Raw genomic sequence first — 21,401 nt, 5'->3', positions numbered from 1 at the left:
TGTGTACTCTGGATATTTTGCCCGCTGCCTCCACCCCCCCGATCTCTCTCCCTCACTTTCACTCCCCCTCCTTTTTTCCCCTCTTTTCTTTTGATGTCGCGGTGGTCGGTTGTTCAGCCAAGAAAGTCGCAAGACCATAGAGAGCGAGAACATGAAGTTTGCGAGAGATGCAAGGCATAAGAGAATAAAGACAAGACAACCGACACGGATCGAGCGGGACGGATCGAGCGGGACGGAGGGCAAGAGGAAGCAGAGTTGGCAGTTGCACGGAGGTGCATTCGGGAGGAGACTTTGACGACAACGGGCTCTGGAATGCAGGCACTGCGGAGGGCCCGAGGGTCGCTCTTTGAAGGGATGGAGTCGCAGAGGTTCAGATACATTTGCATTCAGGTTCACTGGGGCTGGGACATGGCAGCGTCATAACTGGGCGGCTTGTCAACCATCCTGGCCATGAGCTCATCCTTGAGATTGTAGCAGAACGGGTTCATGCCAAAGTTGACTTGCAAAACACACGGCTGGTTGGCACTGACGGCTGCATGATAAGCCCGCTGGTCCGGACAGAGGAAGTACGACACGAGTCGGCCGTTGTTGGTGAAGAACACTGCCGGATAAATGAGGAAAAATGGAAGGAGTTAGAGATGCAGCACAGGCGAGGAGTCGGTTGTTGGTGCGTCGCTGTCCCAGTGCTTCTCCGGAACCATACCCAGTCCAAGCTCTGGGTCGTATCCGCAGCCGACGGTCGTCCGGGTGGTGAAAGTTGGGAGTCCTCTTCGCATGAACGTTCCGTTCGAGAGAATCTCTCCGTTTCTGCATGACGAAGACATGGAGGGGGTGGTGGTGTGAGCATGGATGTGCTTGTCCAGTCGGCGAGCAACCATCCAATTGCTTGACGGGGCGGCTCAAGACGGACACCCTCGAGACTCACCGAACGTAGCTGGTTGACGACGGGTCGGCGCCGGCCAACCGGAACAGGGGATATGGATTGGCCACCAGCCCGATCGAAATCGCTGCGTCGAGGGGCAGGTCGTCCGGCATGACCACCTCGGCCTCAAAGTAGCAGTAGACATGGCCCGGCAGGGGCATCAGGGGACACCGGCTAATACAAGTGCGATCCTGGTCACTGGCCGAGAAGACCACCTGGTCGAAGCTATAGAAGCTGACGTCCAAGAAGGCGGGATCGGTGATGAGCTGGTATGCGTCGATGAGCCCGGCCTGCTTGATCTGCTCGACCTGCTCGGAGGTTGGGAATTGGTTGCTGGAGGGCGGAAACTGCTTTCGGAAGCTCTGGGCCTCTTTGTGATGGTTGGTGATGATGGCAAACGAGTCCATGGGCTTTGGAAGCGGACTGGCCGGCGACTTGCTTGCTGTGGATAGACGAGTCGGGAAACGGTTGAATGGAATGAAGCAGACAAACGAAGAAACGAGGCTGTTGCGCCGTGCTAGAGCTTTAGCAAACGAGAAATGCAGAGACCCAAGCCGGGGAGAATACATCCATGCATCGAACGTACATGTAAACGACGATGACATTGGGTGCTTTGAGGAAGGAACCAGCAGATACGAGGGAAGCAAATCGGAATCGAGCGAGATTGCCGATAGAGATGAGCAAAGGCAAGGAGGCACCATGCGCGGCGGGGAAATACAGCTCGCCAGGTGGGCTTTGGCTGGTGTCTTGTTCGAGCGATCCGGTGACGAGGGGATGGCCCGGACGACCGGGTCTCTACCTCGATCTTTGGTGCTCTCTGCGATCACAATCCTGGTCCAGGAGGGTTAAGGTGCGATCGGCGCTGTCATTGTCAATGGCCGATCAGGAATGTCGCTGTCGAGAACGGGGCGAACCAAAGAGCTGCCTGAATGAATGACGAGCTTGCTGGCAGGGTCGAAAGCATGGTGGATGGATGTTGATGGCCACCGAAGACGGCAGACGACCGCTGGCCGCCGGTGATTGGCGGTGTTGGGTTGGGGGTGGAGAGAAGGCCATCGGGAATGCGAACGACCTCGCCAGTTTCGTTCGCTTCCCTCATCTTCCCTCCCTGTCTCCGTCAACATGGCCAGCATCAACGAGCCAGCATCAACCACAGCATCACCTGCCACTCACCATAGCCAAGCTGAAGCCAGAACAGCCTCGTCGATGCCCGATATCGCCAAACTCTCCCTCGAACACAACCCAGATATCTTCACCATCATCTGTTGCAACGAGAGCTTCCAACTCGCACTCGACCACAACACCGTCAAGACCCTCCTTCGAGTGTGCAGGCGTGCCGAGCCCCTCCTGAGCTCCAAGCTAGATCGCTTCTATATCTGGTGTCTGGAGGAGGGGCTGTGCCAGTTCAATGGACAGATGCTGATAAGCCTCACACCGAGCGACCAGATTGCCCTCTCGCTGCACTGCGACGATCAAAAGACAGCCAACCGATCCTGACTCGAAGACCAAGCCGATAAGGGCAACGCCGCAGCATCGTATCTCCTGGCATGGAAAGCGAGCTTCTCTCTGTATGGATGGCGGTCTGTGGGCCCCTCCGAACGGGTGGCTATCCAGCAAGAAATCTTCTACCGGATGGAGAAAGCCGCCGAAGCCGATCATTTTATGGCCCAGTTCCAACTGGCCGAGTGTTATCGCAGCGGAGTTGGAACCAACCAGGATCACACCAAGGCCGCCGAGCTCTATCGCAGTCTTGCTGAACGTGGAATCCTTCAGGCCCAAATCGCTCTCGGCCGATGCTATGAGAATGGCGAAGGTGTCGATCAAGATTACACGACAGCCATTGGGTGGTATTCCAAGGCTGCAAACCAAGGCAGTGACGATGGTCGACTCCACATGGTGTTCCTCCGTGGCTGGTTCTCGTTCATCGTTCATGGTGTCGAACAGAGCGATGTCGACGCCTTCAACCACTGGCAGCAAGTCAGCACCCACTCTACCAACCCAGTCATCAAGCCCATCGCCACCCACATGCTTGGCTGGATGCACTACTTTGGCCGGGGCACCGAGCGAGACGAGCAGAAAGGTGTCGAGATCATCCGAGAGAACAAGCCTGATGGGTTCGAGCTCGAGGAGGGTGTCCTGATTGGTTACGTAGCCTCATCCAACTCACCCGCATCCCGCAAGTTCTTCAATCTATGCCTGCTGGGATCAGACCGTGAATGGCTTTGCAGACATCTCATGGCTCTGTGTCTGACTTGTGGATTCGGCACTTTGAAGGACCAGGAGAAGGCAGCGAGTATCTTTGAGCAGCTCGCCAACGAAGGCCACAGCGACAGCCAGTACTGGATCGGAAGTTTCTACTATGACCAGGGTGTATCAAAGAGCTGCGAGAAGGGATTCGAGTGGTACAGCAAGTCGGCTGACCAAGGTCATTCGTATGGGCAGTATATGGTTGGTTGCTGCTACTTCTATGGAAACGGAGTCACCCAGGACTACGCCAAGGCAGCCGAGTGGTATCGCGAGTCTGCCGAACAGGGAAATCGATATGGACAATATCATCTCGGTGACTGCTACAAGAATGGGCATGGTGTCCCCGAAGACATTGAAACCGCCGCCTTTTGGTATCGCAGGTCCGCCGACCAGGGATGGCAAGATGCCATCAACCAACTCAAAATGCTCGGCAAGTGGCCCTGATCCCCAGTTCTGCACGAGTGCCACCTCCGAACAACCAAGTTGCAGCACTGAACATTCAAGTAGCCAAGCAACCCAACCAACAACCATCCCAGACCCATGGGTAGTAAACAGCGGTTATCGATGAAGCAGCAAAGCCGAGTGATGTTCTATTTGGTATCCATTACATCCAATATATTCTATTTTCGTCTATCGATTGTCCACATACCTTCAGATCGCCCGTCCAAGCCGCGGGCCACCTTTATATGCCCAAGTGGTCATATCCTCCTGGCTGTCACCCCCTGGCCATCCCGCCCTGGCCATCCCACCCTGCGGTTCGCTGGAGGTTTCCAGACCCGGATTGGCGCCATCGGCTCACAAATAGCTCCCGGCTTGCCCCTCAACCCAACATCGATCGCCATCACCACCGCCCTGGCCGAAACCACCCCCATCCTGACCCAGGTATGCGCTGTCGCCGGGGCTTGGTGGTAGAACCAGCTGCAAACATGCCCGCTGACCGTTTCTTTTGGCCTTTGCCTCGGCTTTGGCTGTGCAGCCTTTGCAAACCACTTTCGCACCCCATCGCCGGCATCCATGACGTCGCCTCCCTCAAAGATCCGCAGAACCCTTGGCCCAGCCAACAACCACACCGCCAGCTGTGCCCCGCCAAGTTTGTTCTCTGCTCTGGAAAAGCACGACATCTTGACCATCCTGATCACCAACGACACCTTTGTCGCAAACCTCAGCCCCAAGACGCTTTCAAGGCTGATCCGAGCCTCCAAATACCACCGACGCATCCTCGATTGTCATTCGGTCTGGGCATGCGTCCTCAATCCACTCCTTGGCATCACCCAGAGCCTGTTTGCCGGCCTCGATCCCTCGGTCGATCGCAAGATTGCTCTGCAGGGCCTGTTTTGCTACATCAACCGGCAGACGCCGCACTCCCCTCGATCGCCCGCCGCTCACCAGAAGGAGCTCAAGCTTTGGTGGGAGGTCTACAAATCCAACATGCTTCGCTCTCGCATTCGGGACTACTGCGGCCTGCGGAACAAGATGCTTGAATATCCTTGGGATCTGGTGGCGCTCATCAGTCGGCACCGCCAGCCTCCGAAACTCCTCACGAGCGCCGAAGAGTTTCGTTTCCTCGACAGTGCATATATTCTGCATGATCCGTGCCTGTTCGAGTGCAATCGGTTTGTGATGCTGCGATCCAGGCATCATCCTTTCCTGCTCGACAGCCAGTTGACCGAGCTGCTGCCCCATGAGCGATTCCACCTGGAGAGGTCAACCAAGCTCCGATTGATGCTCTACAACTGCACACCTTCGATCGTTATGGACTGGGCCACGCCGTCCCGCATCATTAGCCTCTCGATTGAGGAGTCTTCAACAGCAAAGCTCAGCTGGGACTGGAACGAGCTGCCTCCCGACCTCCTGGTGGCGGAGCTCTCGCTGCCCTGCTCTATCGAATCTCTCCAAACGATGCCTCAACCGTTAATGTCCCTCACCGCTCTCAAGCTCTGCAACTGCACGAAGCTGGTGAGCCTCGAAGGCTTGCCCGCTCGCATGCCCAAGCTCAAGGAGCTGACGCTGCCGCCATCTCTTGAAACCCTGCAAGGGCTTCCTCAGTTCATGAAATCTCTCCGGGCACTGGACCTTTCCCAGTGCTGGAATCTCAGCAATCTGGCCGGACTCCCGACAGAGTTGCCTGGGCTTGAGTCCTTGGCGCTTCCACCCACGATCCGAAACCTCGAAGATATGCCCCAATCTATGGAATCTCTCGTGACTCTCATCATGGACCAGTCCACCTTGGTGACCAGCCTGGTGGGGCTGCCCGGGGCTCTGCCGAAGCTAGAGACGCTGCTCGTGCCGGCTTCGATCGAGAGCCTGCATGGCCTGCCCCGTTCGCTCAACAAGCTTGAAAGTCTCGATCTGTCTAAGTGTACCAGGCTGGCCCACTTGGATGGTTTACCGGAGAACATGGCCCATTTGTCGAGGTTTCGGCTTCCCCGGTTTCTTAATAGCCTTGAGGGGTTCGATCTCGGTAGATTTCCGAAACTGAGACACGTCGATATGCCGCGACTCCTTCTGCTGCAACGCCGGATGTAGCTCTTTCCCGAAACAAAATGGGACACTCTGTTTTTGAATCAGGGATTCCGGGTTTTCTGGTCTCTGAATACATCCACCATGACCAAGCAGCATGTTCGCAGTGCCTCGACGCCAAATTAATCGAGCCACCCGACCAGCTTGACATCGAGAAACCATGAAGCTGTCCAGATGGTTCAAGGCATGGACTACAGTCCCGCATGCCGATATCAGCACCAATCGATCACCGCGGGAGATCGACTGGGTGTATTCAAGACGACGCTTCCCAAACCAACGAATCAGAGCGACTACCAACCAGGACAGGAAGCAATCGCACGGCGTGCTCGCCAGAGGATACAAATCACTTTGAGGGACACCCTGGGGCGCCGTCCCGTTTCGTTCTGAACAAGCTGTATATGAGTCAAACTAGCATATTGGCGTCCCAGTATTCACGGATTCTAGTCCCGGCATGCGTACCAGCGTCGTGCGGCAGTATGAATGCAATCCGTCGTCCCAAGAGCTTTCCCACGGCACCGCGGGCGACGACGATGCATGCACAACATGATCACCCTTGCCCGTCGCTCGTGCCCGCACAAGTGCGTACAAAGTAGTGGCGGGAGCTTCCGCTGCCTGCGTCCTGAAGTGCGGGCTCTTCGAATTGGTGGGCTAACGGTCGAATAGGCATTGATGGCGGGAAACGAGGGGGGTCATGGCTCTGATCCGTGCATATCAGCACCCTCGATCGCCCTGGATGCCGACAACGCTTGCTGTCTTGTCCTGATCATCCGTTGCAGAACACCCACGATGATTGTCTCTGATGTTCCGGTGTCTGTGCCTGGACACGATATGATCATCATTCTCTCCACCGCCGACGCCTTCATCGACAGCATCGATGTGCTCACGCTCAGCCGGCTCGGCCAGATGTCGAGACCATCCCGGGCATTCTTCAATCACCATCTTGTTTGGAATCGGCTCCTTTCGCGCCTGCTGCGTCTTCCGGCAGCGACATTCAAGGACGTTGGCCCGACCATCGATCGACTTGCTGTGCTCCAGGGGCTGTACTGCTACACCCACCGCCGCGATCCGCTTTACGCACAAACCGGGGCAGCTCACCAGAAAGAAATTGCTCTCTGGCAAGAAATTTGCTTCAGCAAAACCCTCCACGAACATATACGAGCCTACTGTGCTGCAGCCGGAAAGATTGTCGAGTATCCCAGCGATCTGCTCGGCTCGCTCTTCATCAAGAACGCGTCGGCTGATCGTCTCCGGGACCATGATCGCTTCAGACTCATCGACAGCGCTCATACCATCGGCGATGCCCTCCGCCAGACCGACTTTCCCGTCTTTGTCTTTCGTTTCCCACACAGTCCACTCCTCCAGGACGACGAGTTGACCCGCCTACTGCCGCACGAGCGATATCACCTCCAGGTTCTCCGGGGACGCAACCTCTGTCTCTATGGTTGCACGTTTTCATCGGTCTCGGGGTGGCCCGAGGAGCTGCCTGACGTTGTCGAGATGAAGGTTGTCGAGCCGGATCTCACCCAACGACACCCTTGGATCTGGAGCTCTGTGCCCCGGATGCCCGGCCTGGCTGAATTCTGGCCTCCGCCCTCTCTGGACACACTGGTGGGCATAACGGGTGCCATGCCAGCGCTGCGGCATCTCCACCTGCTGGAGTGTGAGAGTCTCAAGACGGTCGAGGGTCTGGCACTCGATTCAGGTCTCGAAACATTGACGCTCCCGCCGTCATTGGAATGCTTTGGTCGGTCATTCGAGTCCATGAACGCGCTGGTGACCCTGGATATGTCCAAGTGCCAGCATCTCCGATCGCTCGCTGGGTTGCCACGCAGCCTCCCGATGCTGCAGCGGCTGTCCTTTCCGCCCGGACTGCAAAGTCTCGAGGGGATGCCCGAGTCAATGGATGCACTTGTGCTTCTCAACATGTACGGCTGCCGTGAGCTCAAGACCCTCACTGGCATGACTCCGGGACTCGCGGCGCTGCAGAGCCTTGATTTCCCGGAATCGTTGGAGACGGCCGAGGGCATGACGGCGTCGTTGCCGTCACTCAAGTTCCTCAATATGTCCAATTGCAAGCAGTTGGCAACGCTTGCCAAGATGTCGCGGGACATGCCGGTGCTTCAGATGCTGGCGCTTCCGCCGACGCAATCGTGCTTTGAAGAACTTGACCCCGCCACCCTCGTGCTCTACCCAGAGCTCAGGTTCCTGCACATTCCGAAATCGTTCCAGCCGCACCCGCTGGCCATTGCATACGTGGCCGGGGTTAAGACGCTGCGACCCAGCATCTGCATCAATTACAGCTCCAGCTTCATATGCATCCACCACTAGCAGCCATGCGGGAGCTTGTGCATCACTCAACACAGACGACGGGTCTGTTCCTGTGCTTCCGATAGAGATCATGCTGATTACTATGTCCGTCAGAGCAGCCCCATACGACGGAACGTCTGTGTGCATGAATCGAATACACCCGGAGTAACAAATTCATTGCACGGACGATGCACAGTAGTTGGAGATGCACACAAGAACCCAGCGGCGGGATCCCTGGATGCGGGACAAGACAGGCTCCCGCCAACGGTGGTCCCCGGCGGCCTGGACACCGACTCCACCCCCAGGCGAGCAAGGTGCCTTGATCTGCAAGCCGTCGCGCCGATTCGGTGGGAAGTGGAGCAGTCGTTCGCCTGGCCGGCCAATTGCATCATCCGCGGCGAACGAACGCTCGTCTGCGAGCGAGTAGAGCTCGGCTGCGGTGTGATGCATCGCTGCCTGCGTGGATTCCTGGCTGAAGCGCATTCCTGGCTGTGCTGTATTCTCGGCTGTGCTGAATCCCTGGCTGCAATGGATTGCGATGGCTTGCCCCAGCCAAAGGCGGAGTGTGCTCGCACAAAGAGCGGGTTGCGCGCCTCCCCGCCAATTGCCGCTCGCCTCGGTGCGGCTGGCGAGAACGCTCTCGGCTGCCCCTCGGCTCTCGCCCGCTCCTCGCTCCGTCCAGGCGGCATTTTCCTCTTGCCTTCTTTATCCTCCGTCGTCGTCACCATCGCCATCACCGTCGCCATCACCGTCGCTGTCGCCGATTCCCGCACGCCCAGCCATGACGGTCACCACCAGCTTTCTGACCGGCGCCCCCGCGGCCATCCTGGCCTACTGCGGCTCGTCGATCCTCATGACCGTCACCAACAAGGTCGTCCTGTCGTCCTACAGGTTCAACATGAACTTCCTGGTGCTGGCAATCCAATCGATCGTCTGCGTGATTATTCTGGAGCTGTTTGTCGCCCTCAAGTGGTCGTCCCACCGGGCTTTCAAGGTCGAGGAGGCCAAGAAGTGGTTTGTGGTCTCGCTGGCTCTCGTCGCCATGATCTACACCGGCTCAAAGGCTCTCCAGTACATGTCCATCCCGCTCTTCACCATCTTCAAGAACCTCACCATCATCCTGATCGCCTATGGCGAGCTGATGTGGTTCAACGGCTCGCGCATTACCAAGCTGATGCTCCTGTCGTTCATCATGATGGTCATGTCCTCGGTCATTGCTGGTAAGTGCGCATCTCGGGCCCCGTCGGCAATGATGCAGCAGAACGGCCGAGAGCAGCCCGGCGAGCCACTCGTTGGGCCGCTGCAGGCTCATGTTGCTCCCTTCGATCGTATCGGGAGAAGCAGCATCCGATGCGCCATTCGCCGTTCCGGGCGACCGATGTGCGCTCTTGTGGATCGCCCGGATTCGCACGACCAACGACCAACGACCAACGACCCCTCGATTCTGGCTGTCTGCAGGGGCGTCTGATATTGCCAGCGGCAAGGCACAGGCCAAGGTCGAGGCGAGCAACTTTGTTGCGTACGGATGGATGGTCTCCAACTGCCTCACGACGGCCTTCTACGCCCTCATGATGCGAGGCAAGATCAAGGAGGTTGGCTTCAAGGACAACGACACGGTCTTCTACAACAACCTGCTCTCCATCCCGATCCTCGTTGTGATGTCGTTCCTGACCGAGGGCAACGAGTACCGCAAGACCGTCGATCGATACTGGGGCGATGATCTGGATGCCTCGCGGCAGTCCGAGTTCCAGGGCCTCGCCATCGCCCTCGCCATCTCTGGCATCAGCGGGTTTGCCATCAGTTACGGCAGCAGCTGGTGTGTCCGAGTGACGTCCTCCACAACCTACAGGTGAGCCATGCGGGCTGCGGCGTGGTGCTGATCGTCGCAACGGGATCTATCGGCAGGGTATTAATGTAGAGATTCGTTTGCTTCCCTCCAGTATGGTGGGTGCCCTCAACAAGCTTCCGATTGCGATTGCCGGCATGATCTTCTTTGACGATGCAGTTACCGTCCCTGGCGTCCTTGGTGTCCTCATTGGTAAGTGCTGGGCAACGAGCGTGCTGCCGCGGGGCTCCAGGAGACCTGCTGCTGATCATCCGGTGCGATCTGGCAATGTGTCCTCGTTGGTGGGAGCCGATGCTGTCGTGGGATGTGTTCGCCATCTATACCAGAACCAGAACCAGAGCACTTGCCGACCAGCGCTTTGCGCGGCGTATGTCTGACCCTCTTCGACGCAACCCTCCCTTGGCCGGCATCTCTCGACGTGTCGATCGATTGTCGACCAATGCTGCCCCGCTACAGCGTTCACGGCCGGCATCATCTATTCCCATGCCAAGAATCTGCAAAAGGCCCAGCAGGGACTTCCTCTCCCTGTCACCGAATCGCCCAAGGACAAGTCCTTTGGCGGCCCCTCTCCTCGGGACCCGATCGTGTTTGATGCCGAAATCGCTCAAAAGAAGCAGAGCGCCTAGTGCGGTTTTTGTTGGCGGCAGGAGTCGCCTGGATCTGCGACTTTCCCACGCCAGCCCATCCACCTGTGCGATTCACTGACGGCGCTGTTTCGGCGGGATTGCGTCGAATGTGACTGCTGGCCTTGGCATCTATGGCTGCCCGCACCGACCTTTCCACAATACATGCTAGCATAGCACCCTTTTTTTTTTGCACCGCTGCTCCTTCAGCGGGCCTCTGCGGCGGACAGTCGATGGCCTGGGGCGAGGACGCTGGAGAAGCCGTCTGCCGCATGGATTGCTCGCTTGTTCGCTCGTTCGCTTGCCCGATTTGGCCTGCTCGCCTGAATCAGATGGGGGCTGTTGCTTCAGTCCTCGTCTGGCCCGCGACCGATATGCCCTCGACTTCCAAGCCCAAGCCTTCTGCGAGAGCGAGCTCGACGGCAGGCCGTGCTGGCACCCGACAGGCCCCATCCACCGGCAGCATCGGCATCAGTCTGGAAGCCCTCTCGGTTCTCGGCTCCTTTGTCTTTGTGGTCCTGGTCGCATTTGCGTACTGGCGGATCCGCAACAGAGAACGTAGGCTTGTCGATCCGCACTCATTCCGTATCGACACACCCTTCCTCTGCTGCTGCTGCTACTGCTAATGCTACTGCTACTGTCGATCGCGGACTGTCTCTGACCCTGGTTCCGTATGTCTGGTGGCCATGCCTCCGCTGCAGCCAAGAGAAGGCGAATCCACAATGCTGCCTCGGCAGGCCTCCAGGACGACGAGGTCGCCCAGGTTGATCTGACGGCTCGTTACGGATCGGCCATGCAGAAGCGTGCTGTCAAGATCGAGGATCTGGATACTGAGACGCTGCTTTTGCTCAAGCGTGACGGTAAGCTCAACGAAGCGACTGTCCAGCGGCTGGAGGAGCTGGGCAAGCTGCCGTTTGGAGAAGGCAGCCGGCCCGCACCGTCTCGCTCGTCGCCAACCCCAGACTCCCCGGAGCCTGTCTCTGCGCCGGCCGAACCCCCCGCTGCCCAGAGCCGCACTCGATCGCGAAGGACACCCGCCGGAAGCGAAAAGAGCGATGCCACCTCGGGGTCGGCCTCGGGGTCGGCTTCGGGTGCCCAGGAATCCCAACGCAAGCCCCGCATCATCAAGAAGGTCCCAAAGATCCCGACGGAGCTGCAGAAGCAGCAGCTCCTCAAACAGCAGTAGAGCCTGGTCGATGTGGCTGTGGTCGGGAATGAGTAATAAAAGATGAGCCCTCAGAGCATGTACTCACAAGACCACATAGCACGAATGATGGCAGTTGGCTGTTCCAGGGGGTTGTCGTTCGTCCTCGCTGTCCCTCGGCCCGATCTCGCAGGCGAGACGCTTCTCGGCATGCCCAAGAATCAGTCGAACATCCACCAACTCGCCTCTCGTCGTCTCTCCCCAGCACCACCAAGCCCGTCCCTGCCCATCCACCCAGCCAAGTCGCATCCGCATGCCCCCTCCGAGCTTGGTCCAGCTGTGCCAGAGGAGACTCCAAGGGCACATCGATGGTCGGGCTGCGATTCTCTGGCCTCTGCTGCGGCTGGCGAGCGGGCTGTCGTCCGGATTGCGTTTGCTACAGCAACGGCGCCGTCGATGCGGGTTTCGTTTGGGACATATGGAAGGAGCAGTCCAGGCTCGAGCGGATGTCTCCTGAGCGTCCACGCTCTTCGCCCACCCTTAACCACTGCCTCTGCTCGCTTGGCCCATCGATTGTCTTGGCTGTCACATCCCACCTGTCTCATTACCCGACTACCACCAACACCGCTGCAACAACAATCGCCACCACAACCGCAATCACACCGACGCCGAACCAACTCCTTCGCAGCCCTCTCCGACCTGGAGGCCCTGCCCAACCGCCTCGTTATCCCGATACTCTCAAAGGCGACGTGTGAACAGGCAAGCATTCACAGACTCGGCGGCATCTGCGCATGCTGTCGAGGCGGTTTGCTTCGGCAGCACCTTCCTGCCGACCCCACTTGCCTGTGTCGCCACACTATGCCGGAGACCGCCACAGCGACTGCTTTGCGATCTGCATCAGCCGATGCTTCTCCGTTCCTATGCTGACCAGCGCCTCGTGCATATCTCATTCATTGTGTCTGGGTGTGTCCAGCTCCAATATCTGGAGCAGATCAATCCGGTAAGTCTTCATCAGGATGCAATGGCAATGACGCTCTTTCTGTGATTTTTTCATGCGGTCGCTACCCTGAGTGCAGGAACACAGCAGAGACATGGGTCGCCACTGACCCTGATCATCCAATGCTACTCTTGGCTGGTTCGAAATCACACTAGCATATCGTCGCGGAAACCGATGGTGCGTCCCGCCCGTTGCAAGCAAGCTACAGCCAACACTACTGCATCTAAGCAGCGCCACTTTCGCTCAAATCCGGGTCCCTGGTTCTGCTCACTAACGATGGTCTTCTTCAAAACAAACAGAGCTGTGGAGACCGCACGTCCTCAAAAAGTTCGGCGTCGGCCGGGTCTTGGAAGGCACGAGCTGGAGGGAGCTCTACAAGGTGCGTTTCCAAAGCGAGCGGCCGCCCGGATCTATCGGCCTTGATCCGTCTGTGAATCTCATTGCATCCGACCGTCCGTGGCACAGCTTTCATCACTCGAACACCAGCCCACCGTTGCATCTACTCACGCAGCTGGCGTTCATGTGCACTGTGCTTTCATTGGCTTCTGGGTACTCACCTTTCTCCACACCACTCTGGACTGCACCCACACATTGCTGCGCTGCAACCGGATGCACGCAGGCCAAGACCGCAGAGTACGAAGCCAAGATGGCGGCCTTTGGGCAGCGGCTTCAAAAGCGTAACCGCGAGCTGGAGCAAGTGCGCGACTCAAAGAAGGTGCAGGTCATCAAGAATCCGCCACTGATCCAGCGGCGGTCATGGGGAGGGTCCCCATATAGTAAGTTCTTTGGTCCAGCCGACCTATCAGACTGGACTGTTGCACCTGAAGTCGCTTTAGCTCCCGGTCTGCACATCACCAGCCCGCGGGCCTGTGCAAGCGTATCGACGTTTGTTTGACTGATTTCGTTTCTCGATACCACTCTGTTGAAATGTCGTTGCCTCTGCAGAAGTGAAGGAGAGCGCCATCGGCAAGCTCAAACGGGAGACTCAGAAAAAGTAAGCAAGAGGCTGATTTGCCCAAACCCCCGCCCAACCCAACGCAACCCAACCCAGCGTGGACCTTTTTTAGGCTCTGAGAATCCAGCTTGGATTCTTCCCGAAGGCGCCTCATTCGATGCGCCTGACGAGTGAGCTAACGCATGTGTATGTGCGCCAAAGGTTCTCCGACACACCGATCCGATCCAGCGCCTCGCTTCTGCCGCCAAGATCCATTCCGGCAAGCGAAAAGGTGTGTTCAGCATCGGCACTCATGCACAGACCCGAGCCACAAGAGCCCGAGCGTGCGATGATCGTGACGCTCCACAGTCTCACCTGCTCATCTCCTCAACAGAATCGTCTTCTCAAGGACGACGCGATACCACTGTCCAAGAGACGAGCCGTCTGATGCGCTCGCATGATGCTATGGGCAGCTCTGGACATGCCATCGGCTGCTTCACAGTCGCCACACTGGGCGTTAGTCAGTGCTATCACTGTGTCTATCGGTGCATTTTTCTACCTGACACTATGAAAAAATTTCATGTTAAAAAAATGAGCGAGAACGAAAAAACGCGCTCTCGGAGCCACCTCGGTCGGCGAGAAGAGCAGTCTCTGGCGAGAGACCCCCGAGGGAAGGCGAGAAGCCTCTCGCCGTCACACACACACACACACACACACACACACACACACACACACACACACACACACACACACACACTTTGCAAGGGAGTCAAACACCTCTCATCGACCATCCCAAGAGGGATGGCAACCCCGAAGTGGACTGCCCAGAATATGGGCGACCCGGCATCCACTGTCAAAATGCACAACAGTGCGAGATACTTACAGTCTATCCAGAAAGAAACGGACAGTCACTTTCTGGCTTCAGATGTCTGAAGCCCACTGACTGACTTGTAGGCCCAGCGGGTAGGCCATGGCATTGCACTCCTGTCTTCGTTGGCAATCTCTTTGTTTTTGGTTGGTTTGGGAAGCACAGTCTTGAATACACTCGGTCGATCCCCTGTGGCGACGATCGACTGGCATACCGAGATCATGTTCCTTGAGGCATTGATGTCTCGATCCCACAGCGTATGGCAGCTTGCACAGCTCCGGACAAAGTGTGGTTTCTCGATATCAAGATGCTCGACCTTCTCGAGTCGCTTGGCTTCCCGACAATGTGAGCACACCTGGGATGTGTTGAACTCGTTCACCGAGCACACATGGATCTTGGAGACGGGTCGGTCTGGTGGTCGTCTCTGGTGGTGGTGGAACTGCTCAAAGTACTTGGCAAACCTGAGTCTCCTGGGACTGGATGCGTATCCCTTCCCCTGTTTCCACGAAACATTCCCAAAGGCAATCACCACTTCGGTCTCCTTTGGTGCCTGGTCAATGACTTGCTTGCACATCTCGTGGACGGTGCGCTGTCGCTTGCTGTGGAGATCGAGTCGCTTGAATCGCCGTCGCCGGGTCAGGCTGAAGTACAGCTGCTTGTCCAGCATGTCTCCATCGAACACATGGCGAATGTATTGCAGGAAGGGAGCCAACCCAGGGATCTTGGGACTTGGTGTGGTGCTCATCCATTCCTGCAGACCAAGGATCTGTGGGTGCTCTGGATCCACTTGGTCGCTTGGGTGGTGCCAGTTCGATGCTGGTACTCCTTGTTGGAGAACGACACGATCTTCTCGTTGGCACGCTGTGCCTTGGTCACCTTGACACCGTCTTGCTCCTGGATGGATGGTTGACCGGGTGCCCGAATGACAGCGGTGAAGATCGATCCCACACCAGGGTCGATCCCGATCCATGTGGTCCGAGAGTCGTCAATGGGACCGACTCTGGTCTGGATCTTCTTCTCGGGGGTGAGCTTGGGTGTCTTGTCGTCCTTGTCCGTGGATTTTGGTTTGGCATCAGGATCCTTCTTCTCCAGGATCTTGTATCTGAGCGTGGTGATCGAGCACCCGACTCCATCGGTGGTGATCTCGCAGCCAAAGAGCTGCTTCCCCTTCTCCCTGGCACCAAAGAGTCTCGGATCCAGCTTGAAGTTGGTCTGCCAGAAGGTCTCTTGCTTTGTGGTGTCGTTGACCTTGGTCTTCAGGTCGCCCCACTTGAGTCCAGTGCCAGTCTGGTATCCAAGGATCTCCCACAGTGCTGTGGTGTCGAGCTTGACATACTTGGCTCGGGCATCGCAGAGCGGGACCAATGTGCACTGTGCTCGAGGGATGTTGAGGCGCTTCTTGGTCTGGGCAAGCCGGTCGGTGAGGCGCTTGATCCGTTTCATGTTCACAGCGATCTGCTTGCACACCTCCTCGTGCTGGGTCTGGAGTGCGTTGTATTGATCCGACTGCCTACGTTCGATGGCGCGACACATTTCCTCGTTCAGTCGCCCACGCTCTCCTTTTAGAACATCGGTCACCCTCGCGAGCCTGGGAATGATCATCTTCTGAAAGACCACCATGAAGAGGGCCTCCTTCAGGTGGGTCAGCCGAGAGACTTCACTGGCCAGTTTCGATACAACTCGATACAGGTCCTGGTGGCTTTCGTACCGAAACTCATACAACTGGTCGGCATGGTGGGCGAAGGATTTTCTCAGATCAACGAGGAGTGTCTTGGAGAGGGGGTTCTCCATCAGCTTCATGCACTCATCGACGTGTGTGCGCCGTTTCACACCCTTGGGAGCAACCAGGACCAAATTGCAGTATCGGCGTAGAAGGGACCAATACCGATCGAGAACGTGGGTCTCGCAGTTGACAGCATAGGTCTTGACAGCCAAACCAAGGACCTGTGACCCAGTACCCTTTGGGAGGGACACTGGAGGCAGGATACACGACTTTCCCCATGTACTTCGATACATGCCATATGTGTCGAGGATGTGCCTGTCATCTTCTGGGGTGTTTGTCCTGACACTCACTGTTCCTGTCTGCACCATATTGAAGCACTTTCGAACAAACGCGGGTTCACTCGACGACACGGTGGGGAGAGTGATGCCCTCGTCCAAGCACCGCCTGAGATGCAGCTCCAGGAGACGAGATGCTTCGTACTGCACGTGTGTCATGGCCCGGACAGTCTCCTCGATCTTGTCGTGCAAGGCATCGTTCTTGATGATGGCGTCGAGGGTGCACTTGACGGTGGAGTACTCGGCCTTGGCATACTCGTTTGGGCCACAGCCAGGCAAGGTAGAGCTCCAGAGTGGGTTCTTCTTGGTACACAACGAGCTGTTGCTTCTGGCATGACCCTCTTCCCCGCACGTGGCACATACAGGGACCTTGGGTGCTTGGCTGACCATTTCAGCGACCGAGGCAGAGCCAGAGGCAGGGCTGCTGTCGACTCTGGCTGTGCACTTCTTGGTGAAGGGTCTGACGTGGTTGGTCAATCCACAGGAGGGGCATGCTTTGATGGCTGGTTTCTTGGCCACATGAGAGTCATTGGGTGATCCCGGGTCGGGGTCGGGGGGTGTCTTTCTCTTGGGAGTCATCTGGCGAGAAAATAGCGACGATGGCTGGTTCTGCCCTTGGGGAAGAAGGAATCTCCTCAAAACCAGCGCATTTTGGGCTGGCAGTGATACTGTGCAGTGGCGTCCTTGATTCAGATCCAGAAACGCATCGCTCGCTCAATCAGTCGTGGGAAGACATCTTGTCAAGGTGAGTCTTGCCTGATAGCCAAACGATCATGCCATCTCGCTGACACACAGCCACGCTTGACTAGGTTTCCAACCAGAGAGATTCAGACGGTGGTGGTTCTTGTCCGCAATCGGAGTGGAGCTTCCAACAATGATACAATTGGTCATTCCTCCACACCAATTGCCCACCACCACCGTCAATCGGCTCAAGGTAATACCAAATGCCGTCAACCGACCATGGCCGGATTCCAACTTTTGCTGCATCTTGGTCTACAGCGTGTATTCATATTCGAGATGAGCAGCCGCGAGGTGCCGGAAAAAATTGATAGTGATATCCATATTTTGCATGGCCCGACACAGTTGTGGGATACGCTCCGAGTGATGCTCCCAATGTCTGGTCATGAGTCGCACCTGCTGCCCACTCTTGCCCACTCTTGTCCCCGAGTCTGTCCAGTCCGGTCATGTTCGGCATCAAACTGGCGATCCATCTCGCGCATCGCATCTCACGCATCACCTCCCAGCGCCTTGACAGCGCCATCATGATTCACTCCAGGACCCCTGCATTCTCCACGTGCTGCCGCCACCAGCCCCCTCTGGTGCCGATCAGGAACGCAGCCGGTCCTGTTTCCTCCTCCTCCGTCTCCTCCCGGACATCTCAGTCGATCCAGCATGGCCGCCCAACCTATCCGCATTGCATTTCAGGGCCAGAAAGGCGCCTATTCCGAGGGTGCCGTCGAAGAGCTCTTCTCCACCGACCCGACGCTGCGCTCGTCCAACTTTGAGACCTGTGGCTACCCTTCCTTTGCCGATGTGCGTCAGCACCACCTGCAGATGCCCTGTTTCTGCACACCATAGCCATCGTATATCGACTTGCTGTCGCCGACAGGGCCGATGCTGCGGATCCATTCACCCTGACAGCGGTGCAGGCTCGCTAACCGCTCTTGCATTTGCTTTGATTTCCCCCCCCCGCTGTCTCCAGGTGTTTGACGCAGTCCAGAGCGAGGCTGTGACCTACGGCGTCGTTCCCATAGAAAACTCCAGCACAGGGACGTTCCACTACAACTATGATCTGCTGCACCAGTATTCCGTGTACATTGTTGGAGAATATTGCTATCACGAGAAGCACTGGTAAGGCATGAGGGCGTCGGGCTATCGGACGAGCGGTGTGCGTTGGAGCCAGTCAGGATGCCGGCTGAGGAAGGATAAGCTGCATATCGATGTCGCTGCTGGAGCGACACAGCTGTGGAGCAGCTTACCGACCGGCTGTGTCGCCGGGATGGCCGATCAGCTTGATAGATCCACACTGACTGGGATGGTCGCCCGACTTGTGGGTCTCCCTTGCATTCATTCCGTCCAGTCTTGTTGGTGTGCCTGGTGCCTCTCTTGAGACCATCACCGAGATCAAGTCGCATCCATATGCCATCGACCAGTGTCGCCGCTTCATAAGCAAGCTGCAGCAGCGGGTCGCAGTCAGCCAGGAGATGGACACGGCCGGCAGCGCTGCCTGGGTTGCCAGCTCTGGCAGTCTCCACAGGTATTGATTTGTTGAAGTGGCTGCAATGGCAGAACGATGGCGATCTGTCCCCCCTTCATCGCCAGAGGCTATCATAGATGCTGTCGCTGCTGGTGGCCCCTTGCCTAAACTGCATCCCTCCCCCTCGACAGCGCTGCAATTGCCAGCGCCAGGGCAGCCGCTATCTATGGACTCGAAGTGATCACCGAAGGCATCGAGGACGACGACAACACCATCATGCGCTATGTAGTTATTGCCCGTGCAAGCGTCATACCAGAGCGTCACATGGATCCACGAACAAGCATTTCGATTGTGCTGAAGAATCAGTGCGGTGCGATCTTCAAGACGCTGTCCTGTTTTGCACTGCGCGATATCAAGTAAGTGCGGGATCGCCTGCGATGGGGACATGGACAGTGTCCATCGGTGTGAGATTGAGCCTGTGGGCTGACGGAGAGACTCGGCCAACAGCATCTGCAAGGTCGAGTCTCGCCCTTCGACCCGTTCCATCAAGCTTGCCAAGCCCTGGGAGTACGTGCTGGTGAGTGTGCCGAGATTGTCTCTGCTGCTCTGGCGGTGATGCTGTTGCGCTGTCGATGCTGTTGAATTGCTGTCACAGGGCACTCGGGGATGCAGCAACTGAACCCTGTTGGTCTCGCGGCGCACTCTGGCTGCAGTACATCGACTTTGACGGCTCCACCGCCGACGAGAAGGTGATCAAGGCGCTGAAGAACATTGAGGAGTTTGCCCTGAGCATCCGAATCCTCGGTATGGGCTATCCGTTGTCGCTGCAGTTGATCCGGAGCGAAGCATGTTCGTTGGCACTACTCCAGAATGGACTGCATCGTTGACACTGACCCGCCCGTCGCTTGGGCAGGCTCTTACCCTCGCTACCAACCTCCCCCGGAGGCCCGCAACCCGCTCTACGGCATCGGGATGTGATTCCGTGTCCGCAGGACGACCAGCGACGGTGCTGCAGTCGCTGGGATGTAGATGACGCTGCCGCCTCCGAGTGGCACTCTGAACGACTCGGTGCCTCTCGGGCTGACCCAAATCCGAAAATATAGCTTGCAATCAAAGCTGCCTCCGAGTGACGATCGCCGATCGCCCCCCTGGTCTCCGCAGTCGCATTCGCACCCGCAATCGCACCCGCAACCGCCCTGCACTCAGCGATCGGGTTGACGACATCTTTCCCAGGCTCCCCCTGAGCGATCCCACCCTCGCTGCTGTCCGTGTTTCGGCCGCATCCGTTTCCGTCCTGTTGTGCCACGTCCATTCCCTTTTCAGCGACCAGCCATTTTTGTGCTTTTGGGGGCCTCCACCAAAAACTCGCTGGCCTGGCTCTCCCCTCCTCCTTCCCTCGCCGCCATCGTCCTCGCAAGATTTCGGTCCCGCACAAACCCGATCGCCCCTCGATCTGCCCCTCTGTCCCCGCCCTTCGTACTCCCACCCATCATCCCATCCGTCGCCATGTCGTCCCTGGCCTCCGGCTTTTCCTCCATCGCCAACCTCAAGTCCTTCACCATCGCCTCGGCCATCTTTGGTCTGTCGCTCTCGGCGGTCGTGCGGATCTCCAAGCTGATTGTGTCGGAGCAGCACCCCGAGCCCTACGCCATTCCCGTCTCGTTCCAGCAGTACTTTGCTTCCTACACCGTTGCCGATCTCAAGGCCGCCCTTGGCTCGTACTCCCAGAACGATGTCACTCTCTACAAGGTCCTCCTGGGAATCAACCTCGTGTGAGTCGTCGGCCTGGCTGCATCGGCAGAGCATCGGCAGAGCGATCGTGCTCGTTGGTCGGAGCCCGATGGGTGTCGCCAAGAGGAGATTGCATCGCGCTCTCGTCAGCGCTGCTCGTGAAGCACTGCCGATCGATCGCTTGAAAGCACTCGCGTCAGGGTCTCGACTCGGTCGAGATCTGTGTCGGCCATGTTTGCTCACGGATCCTCCACTCGCTCACTCACTCACTCCTTTTCTTTCTCATTCTATTTTGTCTGCGTCTCGGTCGTGCCTTTTGTGCACGTTAGCTATGCCCTCTCCCTGGCTGTTGCCTCGTCGGTCATCATCGCAAAGTTCTGCAAGTACGCCAAGCTCCCCGGCGTCGCTCAGACCCTGAACTTGATTCCCTTTGGCTCGGCCTTCTTTGGCATCAGCGAGACCGCCAACATCCTACTGTACCTGGCTCAGGAGGATAGCGGCAAGGACAGCTTCCTGGCCAGTGCCGCCTTTGCCTCCGTCAAGCGCTCCTATGCCGCCGTTGTGTCGTCCGTCGTCGTCGGCTTGGCTGCGACTCTGTTCGTTGTCTTCTGGTCGGGCTCCATCGGCCGCGACTCGCGACAAAAGATCCCCAAGGCCAACGCCAAGGCCAAGAAGACCAAGTAAAAAACAATAATCGGGCCAAGGATATGAATATTGGGGGTGAAGTGTGTTTGGCTCTGTCACTGAGATTGCCTTACAGATGGGTGTCGATCTGAGCCCACAAACAGACAAAGCTCGTCGGAAATGCATGCACCGCTGGCTTTCGAGGCTCTGCCACCAGCCTGGCCTGCCCATATAGATCGTTCTGTATCATTTAAACCAATACAATGCGGTCCATTACAGGCGATCCTTTAAAAACGGGACCTTGATTATGACCATTGATCAAGTATTTTGTTACCCAATATCGTCACGCGCTGGCCATGACCATTCTGTGGTGCGGTGCAATG

General features: G+C 57.3%; 11 protein-coding genes across 11 annotated transcripts; 9 read left to right on the top strand and 2 right to left on the bottom strand.

Moving 5' to 3' along the window:
* Positions 1-286: 286 nt before the first annotated feature.
* BJ171DRAFT_216666 (uncharacterized protein) lies at positions 287-1,653 on the bottom strand. Its single transcript, XM_053106437.1, has 4 exons — positions 1,509-1,653; positions 926-1,426; positions 704-807; positions 287-601 (listed from the first exon to the last, which is right to left on the bottom strand). Exons 2-4 carry the CDS (start codon positions 1,327-1,329, stop codon positions 393-395), a joined length of 717 nt encoding a protein of 238 aa, XP_052963348.1. The 5' UTR covers positions 1,330-1,426; positions 1,509-1,653; the 3' UTR covers positions 287-392.
* A 20-nt stretch (positions 1,654-1,673) lies between these two features.
* Positions 1,674-3,806, top strand: BJ171DRAFT_601941 (uncharacterized protein). Its single transcript, XM_053115124.1, has 3 exons — positions 1,674-1,772; positions 2,053-2,303; positions 2,427-3,806. The coding sequence occupies exons 2-3, from the start codon at positions 2,129-2,131 to the stop codon at positions 3,611-3,613; spliced, it is 1,362 nt and encodes a 453-aa protein (XP_052963347.1). The 5' UTR covers positions 1,674-1,772; positions 2,053-2,128; the 3' UTR covers positions 3,614-3,806.
* A 149-nt stretch (positions 3,807-3,955) lies between these two features.
* On the top strand, positions 3,956-5,794 carry BJ171DRAFT_216657 (uncharacterized protein). The gene is made up of 2 exons (XM_053106436.1): positions 3,956-4,051; positions 4,146-5,794. Exon 2 carries the CDS (start codon positions 4,184-4,186, stop codon positions 5,693-5,695), a length of 1,512 nt encoding a protein of 503 aa, XP_052963346.1. The 5' UTR covers positions 3,956-4,051; positions 4,146-4,183; the 3' UTR covers positions 5,696-5,794.
* Positions 5,795-6,506: 712 nt separating this feature from the next.
* BJ171DRAFT_518895 (uncharacterized protein) lies at positions 6,507-8,159 on the top strand. The gene has a single exon (XM_053112299.1). It carries the CDS (start codon positions 6,518-6,520, stop codon positions 8,015-8,017), a length of 1,500 nt encoding a protein of 499 aa, XP_052963345.1. The 5' UTR covers positions 6,507-6,517; the 3' UTR covers positions 8,018-8,159.
* A 562-nt stretch (positions 8,160-8,721) lies between these two features.
* Positions 8,722-10,649, top strand: BJ171DRAFT_445602 (uncharacterized protein). The gene is made up of 4 exons (XM_053108176.1): positions 8,722-9,216; positions 9,455-9,845; positions 9,937-10,034; positions 10,299-10,649. The coding sequence occupies exons 1-4, from the start codon at positions 8,778-8,780 to the stop codon at positions 10,466-10,468; spliced, it is 1,098 nt and encodes a 365-aa protein (XP_052963344.1). The 5' UTR covers positions 8,722-8,777; the 3' UTR covers positions 10,469-10,649.
* A 122-nt stretch (positions 10,650-10,771) lies between these two features.
* BJ171DRAFT_601937 (uncharacterized protein) lies at positions 10,772-11,720 on the top strand. Its single transcript, XM_053115123.1, has 2 exons — positions 10,772-11,023; positions 11,167-11,720. The coding sequence occupies exons 1-2, from the start codon at positions 10,798-10,800 to the stop codon at positions 11,649-11,651; spliced, it is 711 nt and encodes a 236-aa protein (XP_052963343.1). The 5' UTR covers positions 10,772-10,797; the 3' UTR covers positions 11,652-11,720.
* Positions 11,721-11,856: 136 nt separating this feature from the next.
* Positions 11,857-14,163, top strand: BJ171DRAFT_518891 (RNA polymerase II transcription factor SIII subunit A-domain-containing protein). The gene is made up of 9 exons (XM_053112298.1): positions 11,857-11,980; positions 12,298-12,368; positions 12,583-12,609; positions 12,762-12,783; positions 12,906-12,985; positions 13,226-13,382; positions 13,552-13,600; positions 13,763-13,832; positions 13,935-14,163. Exons 1-9 carry the CDS (start codon positions 11,923-11,925, stop codon positions 13,986-13,988), a joined length of 588 nt encoding a protein of 195 aa, XP_052963342.1. The 5' UTR covers positions 11,857-11,922; the 3' UTR covers positions 13,989-14,163.
* A 916-nt stretch (positions 14,164-15,079) lies between these two features.
* On the top strand, positions 15,080-16,235 carry BJ171DRAFT_518883 (uncharacterized protein). The gene is made up of 2 exons (XM_053112297.1): positions 15,080-15,902; positions 15,954-16,235. Exons 1-2 carry the CDS (start codon positions 15,331-15,333, stop codon positions 16,015-16,017), a joined length of 636 nt encoding a protein of 211 aa, XP_052963341.1. The 5' UTR covers positions 15,080-15,330; the 3' UTR covers positions 16,018-16,235.
* BJ171DRAFT_518880 (uncharacterized protein) lies at positions 16,134-16,856 on the bottom strand (the record flags this gene model as incomplete). Its single annotated transcript, XM_053112296.1, has 2 exons — positions 16,134-16,470; positions 16,532-16,856. 2 exons carry the CDS (start codon positions 16,854-16,856, stop codon positions 16,235-16,237), a joined length of 561 nt encoding a protein of 186 aa, XP_052963340.1. The 3' UTR covers positions 16,134-16,234.
* Positions 16,857-17,778: 922 nt separating this feature from the next.
* On the top strand, positions 17,779-19,897 carry BJ171DRAFT_518870 (prephenate dehydratase). The gene is made up of 7 exons (XM_053112295.1): positions 17,779-17,999; positions 18,169-18,317; positions 18,547-18,723; positions 18,855-19,079; positions 19,171-19,240; positions 19,377-19,467; positions 19,577-19,897. The coding sequence occupies exons 1-7, from the start codon at positions 17,859-17,861 to the stop codon at positions 19,639-19,641; spliced, it is 918 nt and encodes a 305-aa protein (XP_052963339.1). The 5' UTR covers positions 17,779-17,858; the 3' UTR covers positions 19,642-19,897.
* A 61-nt stretch (positions 19,898-19,958) lies between these two features.
* On the top strand, positions 19,959-21,323 carry BJ171DRAFT_518868 (uncharacterized protein). Its single transcript, XM_053112294.1, has 2 exons — positions 19,959-20,435; positions 20,724-21,323. Exons 1-2 carry the CDS (start codon positions 20,170-20,172, stop codon positions 21,076-21,078), a joined length of 621 nt encoding a protein of 206 aa, XP_052963338.1. The 5' UTR covers positions 19,959-20,169; the 3' UTR covers positions 21,079-21,323.
* The last annotated feature ends 78 nt before the right edge of the window (positions 21,324-21,401 follow it).

The sequence above is a fragment of the Polychytrium aggregatum genome, assembly GCF_025602895.1.
Source record: "Polychytrium aggregatum strain JEL109 chromosome Unknown BJ171scaffold_41, whole genome shotgun sequence".
Classification (NCBI taxonomy): Eukaryota; Fungi; Chytridiomycota; class Chytridiomycetes; order Polychytriales; genus Polychytrium; species Polychytrium aggregatum.
This window is presented reverse-complemented; position numbering and strand designations above follow the sequence as displayed.